Source organism: Dendrobates tinctorius, unplaced genomic scaffold (assembly GCF_039654945.1).
Source record: "Dendrobates tinctorius isolate UK_male_01 unplaced genomic scaffold, ASM3965494v1 ptg000230l, whole genome shotgun sequence".
Lineage (NCBI taxonomy): Eukaryota > Metazoa > Chordata > Amphibia > Anura > Dendrobatidae > Dendrobates > Dendrobates tinctorius.
In genome coordinates, this window is record NW_027361897.1 from 13,068,113 (window position 1) to 13,089,254 (window position 21,142).

The following is a 21,142-nucleotide window of genomic DNA, read 5'->3' on the forward strand; positions in this document are numbered from 1 at the left end:
AGCGACTTGCAGCTGTAATTGGCACAAAAGAAGGCTCTACAAAGTACTGACTTTAGGCGAGTGAATAGTTATGCACACTGAAGTATTCAGTTATTTTGTCCTACTTGTTTGAAATTGACCTGTCTATGATTCTCAAACAAATAGCACAGTACTCGGATGCCATCGAGCACTTTACCGTCATCACTGTCCCCATTGGATCGCATAATCTAGATTCCCTATCAGTATGTCTTTGAAGTGTGGGAGGAAACCCACGCAAATGTAACAAAGTGCAGGTGTTGGGTATGTCACCACGGAACAGACGGACCAACAGTTAAAGGGGGGGTTTATTTACAGGGATTAACACTAGCAATATAACAGTGCGAGTATTAGAAAAGTGAAACAGGTTATCAGATAGGCAAACGGTATGAACAGCCATAAACGGTATCTCTTGGCGCCGAACAACAGAGGCACTTGTCATCTCTAGTCTCTGTGGTCTTTAATAATCCCCAGCTGGGGTCTCAGGGGTTACTGCGGGAGCCAGAGGGGATACAAGGCAAACGGGGTCCCCTCTGCTCCGAGTCCTTCGCTCCAACACTACAGTTAAGTCTCTCCACAGGAATCGGGGGCTCTGCACTAACACCATGGGTACCAGGGCTTCGCGCAAGGGCCAGTCTCTGCACGGTCCGCTGTCTGTGCACGGGCCACTATCTCTGCACGGGCTGCTGTCTCTGCATGGAAGTCAGGGCGTACCTCTCCCATCACTGCAGACTCCGGTTCCAAGTACTCACAGTCAGCAATACGTCTGACACGTCCTCCTGTCTGTGCCTTCTGAACGGGAGTTCTCTCTTCTCCCCTGCGTGCATCTGCGACCTGCCCTGTCCCCTGTACATGCTGCTCTCTCCTCAGCGTGCCCTGTCTTCCCGCTCTATGACCTGCTTCCTTCCTGTGCATCACAACTTCCTCCTCCCCACTGCTACTGACAGGCTCATGATGTAGTCGGTCCAAGTCCAAGAGTCTTCCCCCTGGCAACCCTACTGCGCAGCTATATGGTTCCAGGCATGGAACGGAGGCGGTAAACCCTTTCTTGTCCTTCTTATGCTTCACCCCCTTACACAAACACGGGGAGAACATACAAATCCTTGCAGATGTTGTCGTTGGTGGGATTTGATCCAGGACCCCAGTGCTGTAAAGCTACATTGCTAACTACTGAGCCACCGTGCTGCTCACACTTAATATTTACCTAAATCTCTAATATTTGAAAATAAACTTCATTAAAAATAAAAAAAAATTGCCTTGATGACCCAGGCCATAGCATGATTAGGAGCGTTTGTTTCTTTCTAATATTATTAGCAATGCAATAAATAGCAGTCTGGTAAATCTGAAGCATGAATTTGTAACTTTCAAAGGAAAAAAAAAGGAGTAACCGCACAGAATGAATCAAATCTTTTATTTTTAAGCATTCGTCCACTTATTAACCACGTCCCCAGATCACACAAAGAGATAGCGGGTAGGGACCATGCTGCTTTGATGTGGGATATATCACATGTAACCGAGGGGACCTCTATCCATGAATCACATTCTGTGGTTTCCACCAGATTTGACGGATCACTTTTACACAGAGGTCAGCCTCAAGTGTCCAGCTGTACTGACTGATCACTGGCCGACAACATCACTTTCAAATTAATAATGTCAGCCACCACCTCCTCTGTGAACTCAGGAGCTTCATTTGTAAACTAGTGTGATGAAAAGGGGAATTAATTTAAAACAGAGCACCAATTTTTTTTTTTGCAAAGGCACATAGGGTGACACTTGTGAAAAAGTAGTTTAAAGGACAAAGGTGCTAACGCCCAAGCAGCCAATCAGAGACCATTTCTCATCTAGAGAACATGAATTAATGACATAATTGAGAATAAACATACATCCCCCGAAGTGTCAGTATCTACAGCTGTATTTATAACTAGACATGAGCGAATTTGTTCAGATTTTGTCCCCAATTCTGATTTTGACATATTCAAACAATATTCATGCCAAATGTATATCTTATGATCGGTTCCGAACATATTCTGTAATTTCTACTACCATTAACTCTAATGAAGTTTGGTTGTGTTCGACAAATATTGCAAAAACATTATTCGATTCCGATCGTATTCGGAACCGAATGTGAACAAATTCACTCATCTCTATTTATAACATGTAAATAAAATAGGTCTAACAAAGGGCAAGACAACAAGGAAAAACGAATGATAGTTGCAACATGTCACAACATGAACATGAATATAACTGCATGATATCTAGTTGACCATCTAAACTGGAACCCTGAAGAGCGTCTACTTAATCGAAAGCTACTACAGTCAAGGGCTCATATCCATCAGCGTGAATAACATAGAGTAATTCTCTATGTCATGTAGAGATAGTTTTCAAAGTAAATATTCTTCGATAGATAGATATGACATATCTAAGTAGTACAGTGCGTGTAGCTTACTGTACATGTATTAATAAATCAATAAATTACAGAAAAAAATGTTGTGGATCCATCAAAATTTTGTTAACCAGCTAAGGGAAAGCAGACTGCTGGGGGCTGATGTTTCTAGCCTGGGAAGGGGGTAATACACATGTATTATCAGCTCACAGCTATATAATTAGCCTTTACTGGTTATTAAAATGGGGACCCCCTCCTAAAAAAATAGTGTGGGGCCTTCCTATAATTATTAACCAGCAAAGGCAAGGCGGACAGCTGCATACTGATATTAATAGGATAAGAAGAGGCCTTGAATATTGGTCACCTCACAGCCTAAAAACATTAGCTCTCAGCTGCCACCGAAATGGTACATCCCTGAGATGCACCAATTCTGGCGCTTAGCCTCTGCTTTTCTCTTTCTCAGTGTGGTGGCAAGTGGGGTAAATGTATTGGGGTTGATGTCAGCTTTATATTGGCATCTGACATTAATCCCAGAGATTAGTATTGGAGAGGCTTCTATGAGACTAACCCCATAGTCATATTGTAAATAAAAAAACACCCAGACTGGTGTTTGTAACTAATAAGTCATGTCAGACTAACTTAATTTCCTTCTATGACAGAATCACTGATTGGGTGGATCAAGGAAATGCTGTAGATATAGTATATCTTGACTTCAGCAAAGCATTTGACAAAGTCTCTCATACAATCCTTATTGAAAAAATGACTAAGTATGGAATGGACAAGGCAACTGTTAGGTGGATTCATAACTGGCTTAGTGATCGGATCCAAAGAGTGGTCTTAAATGGCTGCACATCCAGTTGGAAGAATGTCTCAAGTGGGGTACCACAGGGCTCTGTCCTGGGCCCTGTATTGTTCAACATCTTTATCAACGATTTAGATGAAGGAATTGAGGGTAAACTGATTAAATTTGCTGATGACACAAAGCTAGGAGGGATAGCTGCAGGATTTGGGAATGTTTAGTTTGCAAAAGAGAAGACTGAGAGGAGACTTAATAGCTGTCTACAAATATCTAAAGGGCTGTCACATTGTAGAAGGATCAACTTTATTCTCATTTGCACAAGGAAAGACTAGAAGCAATGGGATGAAACTGAATGGGAGGAAACAGATTAGATATTCGAAAAAACTTTTTGACAGTTAGAGTGATCAATGAGTGGAACAGGCTGCCACGAGAAGTGGTGAGTTCTTCTTCAATGGAAGTCTTCAAACAGAGGCTGGACAGACATCTGACTGGGATGATTTAGCGAATCCTGCTTTAAGCAGGGGGTTGGACCAGATGGCCCAGGAGGTCCCTTCCAACTCTACGATTCTATGATTATCATCTTGTCGGACAGGTAAGGAATGGTGGGTTATTTTTTTCTTTTACAGGGGACATGGGCTTCAGTGGATTGGGCGTAAAGGTTAGTATAACTTTGTTTTTTATTATTATTTCAAATAAAGGTGTCATTGTCTTTATTTCAATTAAAGGACTTTATTCTGGGTGTTTTTTATTTACAATATGACTATAGGGTTAGTAATTGGGGCATCTCATAGACACCTCCCCAATACTAACCCCAGGGCTCAATGCCAGCTGCCAATACAAAGATGACATCAACCCCAATACTTTTATGCCACTTGCCATGGCACCAGGGCAAGTGGAAAGAGTGGAGGCTAAGCACCAGAATTGAGACATCTTATGTATGCGCCATTTCTGGAGCAGCTGAGAGCTGATGTTTTTTGTCTGGGTGGATGTCAATATACATGGCCTTTCCTAGTCTATTAATTTCAGCCTACAGCTGTCTGCCTAACCTTTGCTGGTTATCAATTATAGGAGAGCTCCACGTCATTTTTTGCGGGGGTTCCCCATTTTAATTACCAGTAAAGGCTAAGTATATAGCTGTGAGCTGATATTAATTGCCTGGGAAGCTCTATGTGTATTATCCCCTTCCCAGGCTATAAACATCTGCCCCCGTTGTCCCCTTACCCTCGGCTGGTTAGCAAAATTTGGGGGGATCACACACCTTCTTTTCTTTAAGTTATTTAATTATTAGCTAAATCCATGAACATTAAACTACACGCGCACTGCAGTAATTATTTATGTGACTGATATCTATCTATTCTGACAGGTCACACAATGAATTTACTGTACTTGGCAGATGAAATGTTGGGTTTTCAAGCACATGGGTGTGTGTGCAGTGCAATTTTTTTCTCGCACCCATTGACTTGAAGTGTCGTCCAATATACTGTACGAGAATATACGAGAACAATCGCAGCATGCTGAAATTTTTTTCTCAGTCCGATCTGAGCTGAGAAAAAAATTGCATATGGGCAGGGAAACAGAATAACATTAGGCAGAGTGCAATCCGATTTTGTATTGGATTGCACTCGTTTGTTATTCTGTCTCAGATGCCATCCATGTGCTGCTCATTTTTCAAGGACACTTTTTTAGTTCAGGTGCATGCAACGGTTTATATCGGACGAGAGCTATCCTTGGTTTTGATGGGCAACACTTGTGCCTATGATACTCTATTAGGCTGTGCACATGTCCAAATTTTATCTCGGACCCAGCCGTCTGAGGAAAACAAATCTGCGACATATCCAATTTTGATCTGAATATCGGATCAAATGCAAGTTTATGTATCTGTGGAAAACATCCATGTACGGTCCTATTTTCAAGGACTGACTTAATGGGGAAGGTGGAAAAACATTTTTTCCTCCACCTCCGAGAAAAACTGACCCCATTTTGATCAAACTCTGATTAGCAAAATAGGACAGTTCTTCTCAGGTGGATAGAAAAGCGGTTGTGCACCTGCCCTTAGGAGGAGTTTTTTTATCTGCGAAAAGCTGATGAAACTGATAGTAAAAACTGACTCATCAAACTCAGTGTACAAGAAAAATCACTAATGCATGAATGATCATTAAATGATTCCACAGACCCCCATTTACCACAGACCTCTGTTCAGCCAGTATACTACGAAGTTTCCGTCCTTTAGTTTATGGGATATCGCAGCTGAGCAGACCGCTATTCCATACTTTACACGCAGAGTATGTTTTTGTAGTTACTGTAAATCCTATAAGTGATAGATGCCACCATGTATCACTCACAGGTTTATGTATAACATAAGTTGGGAGCGTTCTCAGAATAAGCATTTAACAAAAGCCGAAAATAAACTCAAATGTAAAGGGGTCCTAATGGAAAGTCAGTTTTATGATTCTGTAATTCTACTGCAACGTGGATCCTATGGAAAAAGTCTATAAACTTTTTTTTGTATACTTAGTCTTTTCTGTACAGGTGAAAATGAGCAACTAATATATTTTAGAGAAATCTGCTTCTTTCTCCTCCTGAATAAATCTAGAAAAGGGAAACAATAGGGCAATAATTTCTCTCAATCCATGGGTAAAATCTGTCTTCAGTAACTACAGACTTTCCCAATACGGACCCGTAGAAGCGCAACACAGCGCGAAACGGCCGTCATCTTTGCACTCTCTAGCCCCCCACCTGCCTGAGATGTTTTAAACTTTTTTTGGACTAATAAAGTTTAGATTTCATTCCGGTGAGTGCCACCTCTTTTCATTTGGATTATGCATCTTGCTTTGTTGTGCACCTGAATGAAAAAAGGGTTTATGCCTGCGGTATTTTGATCAACTGATGGTATTGGCTCTATGAATCAACAGTGGTACTCGGCGCTCTCTATGTTCTGCGATTTCCCAATACAGAGATAGGAGAGGACAGCTGGTGTTCATAAAGTTCTATGGAACTAGCAGCAGAGCCTGCATCAATCTCAAGGTGCTCTCTTAGAATTTAATAAAAGCACCAACTGTTATCTCTCTCGGTAATAGGAAAATCTGTATGAATGTTAAAGTTATCCGTGAATTGAGATCTGAAAATTAGGGATGAGTGGACCTGTGGGAGTTTGGATTCCGGTACCTGACCGAACTTTAGTCCAAAGTTCGGTTCAGGTACCAGAACCTAAACTCCATTGAAATCAATGGGGAACCTAAACTTTGGCGCTCTCCCTCCCTACATTAAGATTTACTTAAGACAAATGAGTTCAGAGCTTACCATGGACACCAACTGTTCGGTACGAACCCTGAATAAAAGTTTGGGAGTGCTCACCTCTAAAGATCAATCCAGAAGGGAAAAAAAAAAAAAAAAAAAAAAAAAAAATTATATATATATATATATATATATACACACATACACACACTAACTATATTAAAGTTACACATGAAAATAAAGTACTATTGATTTAGTAAATTAATTTTTTCTTAGTACCCATAAAAATAGTTACTGTACCATGGGATCAAGAGGTTAAACAATAATTTATTCTATATAAAATTAGATAACACTACACAATGATCTATTGATACAGTCAGGACCATAAAAGGGCAAAGAAAAAAAAAAAAAAAAAAGTGGCACGAGCAAGTTTAACTAGTGACTGAGGTTAATGTCTAGCCTTCACTGCGAGATGTGCTCATAGAGATAGTAGGAGTGACAGCACTAAGCCTTCAGAAGGTTAACAAAGGTTCAGCAGGTCAGGACAAGGCCATTTTATCAGTCATGTCAGGCTTAGGCTGTTTTGATGCAGATAAGTCATTTTCCTCCCTGGATATATTTCGGCATATTGATTTGGGGATTACGAGTAAATATGGAGATCACGTTTAGTTTGGACGTAATGGATTAAAAAAAAAAAAAAGTTTGGAGTGGGGAGGGTTATATACAACTCGTGTGAACATATGCCAATTTTTTGTTACAAATCTGGTAGTTTGATACTATAGCATTCTGGTTACTTGTCGAGTCAACCCCCCCCCCCAAATCATAAGTGGCGTACTCAATGTACTTAAACATGAAGGGTCCAGCTCTAACCACTGATGCAGGGCAGCATGGTGGCTCAGGGGTTAGCATTGTAGCGCTGGGGTCTTGGGTTCAAATCCCACCAAGGAGTTTGTCTAGGTTCTCAGATTTCCTCCTACACTCTAAATACATACCGATCAGGAATCTAGATTGTGAGCCCCAATGGCAGTGATAAAGCGCTGTGGATTTATTGGTGCTGTATAAGAGTAAAATAAATTCAGGGAATCTATAAGGAACCATAGATGATATACTAGATCGTGTGTAGAAGATTAAGGGAAGCCACTTTTCATGGAGACTGAGGCTTTATTGTAACACATTATGAATTCATATATACACAAATTTACAAAGGTACAATATCGTCAATCATAAGTGAAAGGGTTTAATACACAAGTTGTATCTACATAAAATCGCGGGCAGGTGCCCACTGAGTGCTCCGTTTTTTTTGCGGCCACAATATAAATACTATGGTACTGTACAAATTAAATATAAAATAAGTGACTTTATAAAAGCATCTATATACAGTATGACGCTCTATAGATGTGTCCTTAAACGACTTGACCCTGAAAGGGTTTGAATTGAGTGGGAAGATTGTCCACTGGGTAGACGATGGGACTAGTCTTCATGGTCGGTGGCCCATTTAGGAGTTCCCAATCGCAGCTTCGGCACAGTTCAATGATAAAAATCTTCAGGAGGATCTTGGCAAACTCTTTGCCCACGCAGCTCCTCGGACCTCCTCCAAAGGGTATGAAGCTGAATCGGGAAGAGTCTCCAGGGAACGGAGTTAAGAAACGATCAGGGTTAAACTCTTCCTTGTTGGGGAAAATTTCGGCAAGATTGTGAGTGTCAGCGATGCTGTAGATCACATTCCAGCCCTTTGGAATCTGATAGCCCTAAAAAAAAAAAAAAAAGCATAAATACCAAAACAAGGTAATACAGGTAATAACGCTCCATAGGTGTGACACCCAGCACTGGCCAGTCTTACAGGATGCTATAAAACAGTAAAAAGGGCTGCAATTATGGTCACCATGATCCAATTGACAAGCATGAAATTGCCTGATGTTCACTTTACTGCTGTAAAAAGGACCTTGTGAACTTACCAGTGTTAGATCAAAGAGAAATACACTCTACATTCACAAGAACATACAATAAAATAAAGCCGGCAGCCACCTCCTACAATAGCTGGAGTAAATACTAGACCTCAAATAAATTCAGGTTCCCTTTGTAGATCTGTCAAAAGGAACAAGTATGCGGGGCGGGCGATACAAAGTGCTCGGCAGTCATAAAAAGTTTGCATACAACATTTCTTACTTCCTAGCGGAGTTACTCAATTTGACATTAATGTTTAGTTAAGAAGCTTGGACAGAAGAACTGAGAAGGTAAAACCTGTCCAAAAGCAGGTCTACGTTTTAGAAGGGACCACAACGGATCTCTACACGCCTAGAGAAAAACATTTGTTTAAACTCAAGTCATACGTACATAGACTTACATTTAAGACAAAAGTCTTCACAGCAACTCGAAAGCCTCCAGGAATTGGTGGGCTGAGCCTTAGGGTCTCCTTCAAGACGCAGCCAGTGTATGTAAGCTGATGTAATACATCAAGGGTTAAAGGTTTCTTTTCTTCTTCAGGAGAAACTGATAAGAGGCCCTAAAATAAAAAAAATGAAAGCCAAATTCAGTAATCGTATAGTCATGCCCACCCATAGGGACAATGGGTATCTTACGACAATCAACTTTAGAACAAGGTCTCAAAAAAAAAAAAAAAAATAAATAAAAATATCTTACCTTAGAATCGAGCTCTTCACGGACTTTCTGCACAACATCCTTGTGAAGGGCAAGAAACGTTATGAGAGATGTGGCGGCACTAGCTGTGGTCCCGTGGCCACCAAACAGCAACTCTGTTGCAGATTCTTTCAATGCCTAGACAAACGACAACGGTTTAATAGGGCGCCCCTTAAAAAAAAAAAAACAAAACAAAAAAAACATACAAACGCAATTTGTAGGGAACTCACCTGCAAGTTAATTGGTTCTCCATTCCTTCGGCTATGGTCAATCAGCAGCTGTAAGGCATCTTGACAAGAGCCCTCCGGTTCTTTCTGCAACTTTTCCTTGATGTTTTCATCAATTTTAGCATGAATTATATTTCTTGCCCGCAGACCCTATAACAACAAGGCAGAGAAATAAAATTACACTAAAATTTGGGACAAAGTTCTATACTGGAGTTTCACACAAGACATTAAGAAAACTATAGATCCCTTGTAAAAATGTAGATAATGAAACTGGAATGCTCACCTTGTAAAGGCCACTAAATGGGACATCAATAGGAAGGGAGAAGAGATTCCGGGTCATTTCCTCAAAGGCTTCCACCAGCGGTTGCTCATGTGCCGGGTCCATTTGTGTAGGTTCAAAGCCTAAGAGAAGTCTCATGGCGATGCGAAACATGAGGCGCTTGACGGCCGGGTACACTAGCACACAGGACTCACTTTGCAGCCACAAGTGAATGGCATTGCGCATCTCTTCCTCCATGACTGGGACGTAGCTCTCCAGAGCTTCCTTGGAGAAAGCTTGCATGATGACCTAAGACAGGAGACTTCAATTACTACCATGCCTTCTCTCCAGAAGTTCATAGGACATTACAACTGGTTAATTAAGTTTCTTTAATAAGGAGGTTAAAAGGTTGCTGCATATTTAAGTAATCCTTGTTGGAAGAGAAAAAAAAAAAAAAAAAAAAAAAAGTTACTCCCCCTGGAAGCTTCACACTGTATAAGGGATTAGTGCCCCCTCCCTGTCAAGCCTAATGCAGTAAATGGATTAATCAGAACCACCCAGAGAGCAGCACTGACACTTCATTAATAGGTCAGTTACATCCCCAAAGGAAAAAACAAAAACAAAACTATCACAATTAACATGTTGAACCCAGAGGCAACAAGTATTTACAAATATCACAAAGCGGACAAGTGATGGCGCTGCTTCCCCATATATTCAGTGCCATGCAGGAAATAAGAACAGAAGATAAATAAATAGAACGCCCATAAATAGAACGCAGCCCGGGTCCGCGCTCTCCTGCGCCTTTACGCACGGGGATCACTCCACACCCTGCGCACTCACCTTCTTCATGTGCTTGTGCTGGCTGTCGTGCAGGTTGGACAGACATTCAGAGCCCAGGATGGTCCGGACAGAGGCTGGCCAGTGCACAGACACCAGCTTGTGCTCCCCAAGGAGGATCTGTCGCACATTCTCTGCTCCCATGATGCGCACGGTCGGGCTTCCAAACAGATGCGTTTTATAGATGTGCCCATACTTTCTGCTCTTGAGTTGGAGGAATTTACGTCTCTGGAAGAAAACAAAACAAAAAAAAAAAAAAAAAAACACAAGTTCAAGCACTTGTTCAAAAGGGTTAACTATCAAGCACTAAAGCCTTCTGCATCTGCACCTGAGCACATGTCAGCCAGTCCCCAGTGCAGGTGCAGGGCATGCAGCACCCTCTCCAGAATGCACTTACCTGTAGCACCATCTGCAAAGTTTCTCCAAAAAAAGGCAACCCCATAGTGCCAGGTGGCAGAGGGCTCTCGCAGGTAGAGTCTCTGCAGCTGTAACAGTACAGTCCCCACAACTTGACTGCAGTGAGAAGCAGCAGGACTGGCAGCACCAAAGTGCACAGGGCACTGGTGACCAGGGTGTACAGCTCCATGACAGTGATCAGTGCTAGGCTCCCCTACATACTGCTCTCAGCCCCCAGTGTCGCCCTTATATAGCAGCTCCAGGTCTGCCCCCTTTTTTTTTCCCTTACCTTGCTCAGATAAATTAGTTCACACAAAGTTCATCTTTAATTGCAGATTGTAGCATCAGTGCAGGACTCCTCCCCCAGGGACAAGGCTGCCCAAAATCTTTTAACCATTTGGATTCGTTTCCCACCTCCAGAGCTTCACACAATCAGCAGCTTTTGCTTTGAAAAGGTGTTAATTTGCCCAACACAATGTCCAGTCCCTTATAGCCATGCAAGTCAATGGTCCATTTAATAGAAGGGTGTGTGCTATTTACTTAATGCATCCTGCACTGAGGCAGTAGAGGAGGACATCCAGGCACAGGGCAAAGACTGCAGCACTGGTCACTAGCTAGGCTGAGGTTATACATTAGAGCCATCTATTCCTCATCGGATCAATGCATGAAAATGTCTTGCTCAAGGCTTGTTTACGTAAAGCGATTGTGAATAAGTGATCACTAATTTGCCGTATTATTTATTAGGACCTCCACGCACACCTGATGAGCAGGACAACGACCTTCCATAATGCATTGGCGAGCGCTCTGACAATCAATTCCGAGAACCATTTTGTAATCTATCATCGGGTCATTTATTCTTTTTTTTTCACAAAATGATTATTGGGATGGTTGGTCGATTTCATTCAGCTACTTCTAAATGCACCTCATGTAATAAGGACACCTTCTGCTGGTTCAGTAAGGCCAGAGTCTAATACTATAGCTGGTTTATCATCATAGGGATCCTAAACCTCTTATTGGTTGGATAAAAAGAAATAAATATTGCATTGTCTGACCACTGCTGAATCCCATCCCGTGTGTTCAGGAAGCAAAGTGGGGCTTGGTGCTCTGCCACAAAGCATCTCTACACGGTAAAGCATAAGGGTGTGTGCACACGCTGCGGATTCTTCTGCGGATCCACAGCGCATTTGGCCCTGCGGATCCGCAGCAGTTTCTCTTGCTTTGTACAGTACCTTTTATAGTTAATGGAAAATGAAAAATGCAGCGCACATGCTGCGGAATTTTCCGCGGTTTTAAATCCGCAGCATGTCACTTCTTTGTTTGGAATCTGCAGCGGTTTGACACCTGCTTCATTACCAGGTGTCAAAACCCAGGGGAAAACCTCAGGCTAATCCGCACTAAATCCACAGGTAAAACGCAGGTTATTTGACCTGCGGATTTAGGCAAATCTGCGTGGAAAAATCCGCAGCAGAATCCGCAACGTGTGCACACACCCTTAGGGTAGGTTCACACACGACAGATTTCTGGCAGAAGTTTTCGAACAATAAAATCAGATCCATTCGTCTGACTAAGGCCAAGTTCACATGTTCAGTATTTTACATCAGTATTTGTAAGCCAAGACCAGGAGTGGAACAATCAGAGGAAAAGTATAAAAGTTTTTGTTTACAAATACTGTCCGGTTTTAACATTGTAAGGCTGTGTACACACGATGCAGATTTGCAGCGGTTCCGCAGCGGATTTTACCATGCAGAAACGTTGCATTTCTGCATTGTGATGTACAGTAGCCTTAAAATCAATGTAAAAAAAAAAACGCTGTGCAGATGTTGCGGATTTTTCCGCGCGGTTTTCCCGCGGTACAAAATCCGCAGCATGTTACTTCTTTTGTGCGGTTTTCCATCTCCCCTGTCACCAAATCCGCAGGGGGAAAACCGCGATGGAAAACCGCATGAAAAATGGAAGAAATCCGCAGGAAAGATGCAGGTCATTTGACCTGCGGATTTCTTCCATTCTGCACGGAAAAATCCGCAGGGCCAAAAAGTACGTCTGCACTCAGCCTTAAGGATAGGAAAAGCTTTGAAAATTATTTATTTCTTTTGCAAAAATCACTGATAAATCTGCTTAAATCAGAAACACTGACAAAAATCGGATCAAAAACACTGATGAAATGCAGACCCTTTTTTGTGTACCAGAAAAATCACTGACAGTTTTTCAAACCAACGTCAAGAGTGGATTAAAATGGAATATGAAATATAAATAAAGTACTATGGGTTTGTTCACACTGAGCAAATACATGTCGGAAAAGCATTTGCTCTTGAATGCGGAGCAGAAATCCAAGACAGAACCACAAGTTTCAGTAGCAGATTTGGAGCATGAATAGTGGGTTCCAAGCAGAATGGGACTAATTTGTGTGTCATGGTTTTAAGAAATAAAAAAACAAACAAATGGGATGTACTTTGTAACCATTTAAAAAAAGTAAAACAGCATTTGTCATTAAAGTGTTTGCGTATGTACATACGACGACTTTTCCGAAAGCACTCGATAAACGTTAGAAAGAATGAACATATGCACAGCAACTTCAAAATAACTTGTTGTGCACGTGTTCTGTCTTTATTTTTTCTCTTATTTTAACTCTTCAAAAGCTGTGATGCAGATATAAGAAGTGAATTGCATTTATGCAGGGGACATTTAGCCTATGTGCCCACGTTAGCGTTTTAAAACGCTCAAAAAACCGGACTCCTTCCCAGAAAAAGTTTTACTTCTGCGCGTTTTTAGCGCGATTTTTGCACAAAAAATGCGCATTTTTGATGCGTTTTTTCCGCGTGTTTTCTGGAAACATTGGAAACAGCTAAAATGCGGACCTATGAGGAAGATAATGAGCATGCTGCGTTTTTAGCTGCTAAGCGTTTTCTGAGCGGAAAAAAACGCATGCATTGGCACAAAAAGGCCAAAATGCATTACATTGAATGGGAAGCTTATTTTAAGCATTTCTGAAGCGTCTTATCCGGCACAAACGCTTCAAAAACGCTAAAAAAAGCAACGTGGGCACACAGCCTTATGCACATTTAATCGAAGAACATTTGATCAAAGTATGAGGCAGTTATAACATGGCAGTTAGACAGGAGGGCTGTTGACAGGTAAGACCTTTATATACATCTACTCCCTGTACATTTGGATTACAACAAATATATACCATATGCATTTGTATAATTTATATCCTGACTGATGCATTCACACACATCCACCGCCCTTGCATTAACTGTTTACACTCCATCCATATCGGCCCCTCACTCCTTTCCTCTCCTATGTATAGCACTCACGCTCTTTTCACATTGCTAGACAGCACAGATCCATTCAGTCCTACCATTCAACATCAGAGAAGCTCTCACAAATCACTTAACCATCTGCTCACTCTTTCTATCCTCCTTCTCCTAGTTGCAGGAGACATTGCTCCCAACCCTGGTCCCTTATGTTATAGAAAGTCAAACCCCCCAACTGCTACACTCAGAAACTCCTCTAATCTTATTATTATTCCCTTCATGCCTTCTGTCTCTCTTAATTGTGCCCTTTGGAATTCTCGCTTGGTGTGTAATAAACTCTCCTTCATCCATGACTTCTTCCTTTCAAATTCTCTTAACCTTCTAGCTCTTACTGAAACCTGGATCCAGCAGTCAGACACTACCGCTGCTGCTGCTCTTTCATATGGGGGACTACACTTTGCTCATACCCCAAGATCAGACAAAAGAGCCGGTGGAGGCGTTGATCTGCTCCTATCACCAAAATGTACCTTTCAGGTTATCCCTCAAGTACCCTCACTTGTCTTTCCTTCTTTTGAGGTCCATGCTGTCAGACTCTACACCCTCTTCTCCATGCGAGTGGCGGTGGTGTATCGTCCTCCCGGTCCCTCCCATCAGTTCCTGGATCATTTTGCCACTTGGCTTCCACATTTTCTCTACTGTGACATCCATACCCTCATCATGGGCAATTTCAACATCCCCATTGCTCTTCCCCTCTCCCCATCTGCTACTCACCTTTTATCTCTAACCTTCTCGTTTGGCCTTTCGCAGCTTACTAATTCTCCAACGCATGAAGACGGAAACTCCCTCAGTCTTCTCTCGGCTTTGTGCAGTGGATGATTTTGCAAACTCCCCTTTCCCGCTCTCTGACCACAACCTTCCAACCTTCTTTCATTCTCTATCAAGAACTGCCAGACCACTCAGGTCACCCCCACTGTCCATACCTATAGAACCATACAGGCCATTAACACCCAGAAACTTATGAAGAACTTGCAGTCTTCATTGGCCCTTATCTCCTCCCTCTCATGTCCTGATTCTGCACTGAAGCATTTACAATGAAACACTTCAAAGGGCCATGGATGAATTTGCACCTCCTATACATAGAACAACACAACACAGATGGCAACAACCCTGGCACACCCTGCAAACACATTTCCTGCAGCGGTGCTCCAGGTGCGCCGAACGTCTGTGGAGAAAATCCAATCTACACGAAGATTTCATCCATTATAAGTTTATGCTTAGAACATACAACACTGCCCTTCACCTCTCCAAACAAACCTATTTCAACAACCTCATCACCTCACTGTCCAATAACCCTAAACGTCTCTTTGAAACTTTTTATTCCCTGCTCAACCCAAGAGTGCAGGCCCCAACCACAGAGCTTCGAGCTGACGATCTGGCCACTTACTTCAAAGAAAAAATTGACCATATCCGACAGGAAAATATCTCCCAATCACCTCATAACATGCACTGTTCTCCCTCCCCCCCACTGCATCTAGCTCACTCACTGAGTTTGAACCAATCACAGAAAAAGACGTAAGCAGGCTCCTTGCATCTTCTCACCCAACCACTTGTACCAGTGACCCATTTCCGTCACATCTCCTCCAGTCCATTTCCCCTGCTGTCACCATTCACCTAACTAAAATATTTAACCTCTCTCTCTTCTGGTAGCTTTCCCTCCTCATTTAAGCATGCCATCATACATCCACTACTTAAAAAACCATCCCTCGACCAAAACTGTGCCGCTAACTATAGACCTCTCTCTAATCTTCCCTTCATCTCAAAACTCCTGGAACGCCTGGTCCACTCCCATCTGATCCACTATCTCTCTGATAGCTCTCTTCTTGACACTCTCCAATCCGGTTTCCGCTCTTTACACTCTACTGAAACTTCCCTCACTAAAGTCTCTAATGATCTACTAACAGCTAAATCTAATGGTCACTACTCCATGCTAATTCTCTTGGATCTCTCTGCAGTATTTGACACTGTGAATCATCAGCTCCTCCTCAATATGCTCCGCTCCATCGGCATCAAGGACACCGTTCTCTCCTGGTTTTCCTCCTATCTCTCTTACCGCTCCTTTACTGTATCTTTTGCCGGTTCCTCCTCCTCTCATCTTCCTCTTACTGTTGGGGTTCCTCAAGGATCAGTCCTAGGCCCCCTCCTCTTCTCTTTGTACACTGCCTCTATTGGTCACACAATCAGTAGATTTGGTTTCCAGTACCATCTCTATGCTGATGACACCCAATTATACGCTTCTCCTGACATCACGCCTGCCTTTGTAGAAAACACCAGCGATTGTCTAAACGCTGTGTCTAACATCATGTCCTCACTATATCTGAAACTGAACCTGTCAAAGACTGAACTCCTTGTGTTTCCTCCCGCTACTAATGTACCTATACCCGACATTGCCATTTCCGTGTGTGGTTCCACTATTACTCCCCAGCAACATGCCCGCTGTCTTGGGGTCATACTTGACTCTGAGCTTTCCTTTGCCCCCCACATCCGATCACTGGCTCACTCTTGTTATTTGCACCTCAAAAACATTTATAGAATTCGACCTTTTCTTACTTTTGACTCCACAATAACTCTTACCGTTTCTCTTATTCATTCTCGTCTGGACTATTGTAACTCTCTTCTAATCAGTCTCCCTCTTACCGTTTGGTAAGTTTTCTCCCCCCTCCAATCTGTCTTGAATGCTGCAGCCAGGATCATATTCCTCGCCAATCGTTACACATCCACTCCAGAATCCAGTACAAACTTATTACCCTCGCCCACAAAGCTCTCCATGGCTCAGCACCACCCTACATCTCCTCCCTCGTCTCAGTCTACCACCCTACCCGCGCCCACCATTCTGCTGATGACTTGAGGTTAGCATCCTCAATAATCAGAACCTCCCACTCCTGTCTCCAAGACTATACACGTGCTGCGCCAATTCTTTGGAATGCACTTCCCAGGTCAATACAATTAGTCCCCAATCCCTACAATTTTAAGGGTGCCCTGAAAACGCATTTATTCAGACTGGCCTACCGCCTCAACGCATTAAGCTAACTATCCCTGTGTGGCACAGCCAAAAGTTTGACCATAACCAGGTTCCCGCATCATGTTCCCACATGCTTTATGCATCTATTAGCCCTCTGTTTGGACCAGCCATAATGTTAAGTGTGTAACAGTACAGACACAATCAGGGCAATTGTTACCACCCACCTTTCGTGTCTACGTTTTTTCCTCCTAGATTATAAGCTTGCGAGCAGGGCCCTCATTCCTCTTGGTATCTGTTATGACCTATGTGATTATTGTTATGCTGTAATGTCTATTGTCTGTACAAGTCCCCTCTGAAATGTAAAGTGCTGCGGAATATGTCGACACTATAGAAATAAAATTATTATTATTATTATTTATTGGCCATTATTCGAGGCTTTTCCTTGGAAAAGAAAGCCGACGACAAAAACAAGACAGAAGACGTTAAATAAGATGCTTCAGAAGAAACATCACCTGCGCTTTTCTGTAGTGTTTTCTGCTTTGTGAAGAAACCCTTAGGTTATGTACACACACAACTTTCGTTGATATACTCAAAAACGACAAGTTTTCTAGTTCTCTTCTTTGGTTCTCCAGCGTCTTTTTAGTTTGCGCCTCTGGAGTCTTTCACGCTATCAAGTATAGAAAGTATGTAGCCTACTAATGGACTGAGTAACTTCTCATGATATCATAGACGAAGTGTCTTCTCATTGTGCCATGGTCACGGTGCCATAGCCTGAGTGACTTCTCACGGTGCCATAGCCTGAGTGACTTCTCACGGTGCCATGCCCTGTGTGACTTCTTATGGTGCCATACACTGAGTGGCTTCTTATGGTGTCATAACCTGAGTGACTTCTCATGGTGGCATAGACTGAGTGACTTCTCATGGTGCCATAGCTTGGTGCCATATTTTGCAGCACTTTACAGTTTGAACACATTATCATCACTGTCCCCTATGGGGCTCACAATCTAAATTCCCTATCAGTATGTGGAATGTGGGAAGAAACCGGAGTACCCAGTGGTAACCCACGCAAACTCGGGGAGAACATACAAAATCCTTGCAGATGTTGTCCTTGGTGGGATGCGCTGCAATGCTTATCCACTGAGCCACCGTGGTGCCCACGCAATTAAAGTGCAATAAAAACGGTTTGAAAATGGTTTGATACTTTGTAGCCTCTTAAAAGCAGTGTTGAGTGGGTAATATGGGGTGGTCTTGGGAGTCGTGAACCAGACACGCACAAATTACATCTCAACTTATGCTCAAACACTGTGGTTTGGTGAAAGTGTTAAAAAAAAAAAAGGTTACAGATCCGTTCACCACTGTACATCCATTCATCATGTATAGAAGGTATTTATTCATACGATATGAATAGAGGTTGCAATCCAGGACTTGAAAGATCAAGAAAATCTGTAAAAAAATGATTCTATTATACTTTTCCTCTGATTGTTCCACTCCTGATTTTGGTTTACAAATACTGATGTAAAATACTGACCAAATACTGAACATGTGAACCTGGCCTAAATGACAGAATGGTTTGGGGTCCTAGTACAGATTTTGCACCAGGTCTGACTGTTCATGACAAATATATACTTTTTTTATGGCAGGAATTTTTCAAAAGATCCTCGGAAAATAAAGGTAAAAAACTTACAGCAGTGAAGAGGATTTCCCATAGGACAGGATGTTTTTTTAAGTATTTTTAAATGTTTTTTTAGGAGGATTTTTAGAGGAAATCCACTAAAAAAGCCAACTAAACCTCCATGCCATCAGTTGTTGGTATCTAATAATTTAATCACTGTGTTTAGTCTGTGGCTCAATGGCAACTTATCACATGCGATGTCCTGTGATGTGGATTCACACTGCAAAACCACATTCAATATTTACACAGTAGATAAGGCAAGTTTATTCACTTAAAGGCGGTTTGTAGGAGGTTGTAACCCAGACTCAATTCAGTATTCACATTAAAGGCCTTTAAGGCCCCTTTACATTTGCGATGCACCAGCGATCCCAACCACGATATGACCCGGTCAGGATCGCTGGTGCATTGCTAAATGGTCGCTAGTGAGCTGCCACACAGGCAGATCTCACAGCGATGCAGCAGCGATACAGCGGTCGTTACTTACCTTTCAGACGCGGCGATCCTGACGTCCTCCCGTCCGCGTCCACGCGTCGCTTGTCGGCGCCAGCAGGAAGCGCCCGACGAGAAATGGAGCTGCGCGATCTCGCGCGACCAGCGATGGACAGCGGGGGAGCCGGTCGGAGGTAAGTATCACACATAGCGATATCATTGCTGCGTCACCAAATCGGTGATGCTTTAGCGATATTGTTAGCGATATTGCTATGTGTAAAACCCCCTTAAGTCTCAGTTCACATGAATAGTCCAATTTTCATCCAGAAAAAAGATGATTTTTCAACTGTATCCTCATCCATACGCATTCTGTATTGCATCCGTTTTTATACATCATCAGCGAAAACAAGACCAAAAGCAAATTCCTATCTTGGGCCTTGTGCACACGGTGTCTTTTTCAGGCAAATTCCACCCAGAATGACATTGCTGTGCAAATGTTCTGTTTTATATCACCTCTTTTATTCGCTTCAGGGTTTGACGTTTTCCTTGTCGGCTTCAGCTGTGGAAAACTCGGCGGCTGCATTGCCGTCTAAAAGAAGCCATAGGCACTCAGCCTAAGGCTGTGTGCACACTCTGCGGATTAGGTGCGGATTCATCAGCGCGGATTTTGTAAAATCCGCAGGTGAAACCGCAGGTCAAAATACCTGCGGTTTTACCTGCGGATTGCTCTGCGGTTTTGCCCTGCGGTTTTTCATCTCCTCAATGGAGGAGATGGCAAACCGCAGCAGAATCGGCAGAAAGAATTGACATGTCAATTCTTTCTGCGGATTGAAAACCGCAGATAATCCGCGCGGAAAATTCCGCACCGTCTGCATTGCGGTTTTTGATTCCCATAGGGAATCATGGTACTGTACACCGTAGCAAAAACTGCTGCGGGTCCGCAGCGGCCAAAACCGCTGCGGAACCGCAGCAAAATCCGCAGCGTGTGCACACAGCCTTAGGGTATGTACATGTAACATTTTTAAGATGCTGGCACATCCAATGAGATTTTCCTAGGCGGGCGTCCATCGATGGGGGTTGTGTGCACAGCCCAACACCGTGCAGGACGCTTGACATTTGCCACAGAACAATTGGCAAATTCGCCACTGGCGCCCTGTGCTCTTCAAAGATGAAAGCAGGTTCACTCTGAGCACATGTGACAGACGTGACAGAGTCTGGAGACGCCGTGGAGAGCGATCTGGTGCCTGCAACATCCTTCAGCATGACCGGTTTGGCAGTGGGTCAGTAATGGTGTGTGGTGGCATTTCTTTGGAGGGCCGCACAGCCCTCCTTGTGCTCGCCAGAGGTAGCCTGACTGCCATTAGGTACCGAGATGTGAGATCCTCAGACCCCTTGTGAGATCGTATGCTGGTGCGGTTGGCCCTGGGTTCCTCCTAATGCAGGACAATTCCAGACCTCATGTGGCTGGAGTGTGTCAGCAGTTCCTGCAATATGAAGGCATTGAAGCTATGGATTGACCTGCCCGTTCCCCAGACCTGAATCCGATTGAGCACATCTGGGACATCATATCTCGCTCCATCCACCAACGTCACATTGCACCACAGACTGTCCAGGAGCTGGCGGATGCTTTAGTCCAGGTCTGGGAGGAGATCCCTCAGGAGACCATCCGCTGCCTCATCAGGAGCATGCCCAGGTGTTTTACTGTAGGGAGGTCAAACAGGCACGTGGAGGCCACACTGTTGTGAGTTCATTCTATGGTTCACCAGTTGTGAGTTCCCCTTCTGGACTCCCTCTGGTGGTGACGGGAGGTGGTGCGGCTGGTTTGATCGGTGGAGATCTGCCACCTGAGAATGAGGATGACGATTGGATCTCAGGATTCTCAGATTGGATTTAAGACAGCCGACGCCCTATTCAGTTGCTGGTGATTCCTTCTGGCTTGTAAGCTCTTGGTTTTCAGCTCTGTTCCAGTCATCTAAAGCTA

General features: G+C 43.1%; 1 protein-coding gene across 2 annotated transcripts; it reads right to left on the reverse strand.

The window, feature by feature from the left end:
* Positions 1–7,572: 7,572 nt before the first annotated feature.
* Positions 7,573–11,018, reverse strand: CYP26A1 (cytochrome P450 family 26 subfamily A member 1). 2 transcript variants are annotated; one of them, XM_073555849.1, is made up of 7 exons: positions 10,789–11,018; positions 10,395–10,619; positions 9,579–9,863; positions 9,299–9,445; positions 9,072–9,206; positions 8,776–8,934; positions 7,573–8,179 (listed from the first exon to the last, which is right to left on the reverse strand). In XM_073555849.1, exons 1-7 carry the CDS (start codon positions 10,975–10,977, stop codon positions 7,835–7,837), a joined length of 1,485 nt encoding a protein of 494 aa, XP_073411950.1. In that variant the 5' UTR covers positions 10,978–11,018; the 3' UTR covers positions 7,573–7,834. The 2 variants fall into 2 exon arrangements, with proteins under 2 accessions (XP_073411950.1, XP_073411951.1); XM_073555850.1 differs by having other exon boundaries at positions 7,915–8,179; positions 8,766–8,934.
* Positions 11,019–21,142: the final 10,124 nt, after the last annotated feature.

Excerpts from the sequence above, each read along its gene's own strand:
- CYP26A1 (XM_073555849.1), bottom strand. The coding sequence starts at position 10,977 with ATGGAGCTGTACACCCTGGTCACCAGTGCCCTGTGCACTTTGGTGCTG. Across the intron at positions 9,864-10,394 it reads AGCACAAGCACATGAAGAAG|GTCATCATGCAAGCTTTCTC; the intron begins GTGAGTGCGCAG and ends CTCCTGTCTTAG. Across the intron at positions 8,180-8,775 it reads TGAAGACTTTTGTCTTAAAT|GGCTATCAGATTCCAAAGGG; the intron begins GTAAGTCTATGT and ends TTTTTTTTTTAG.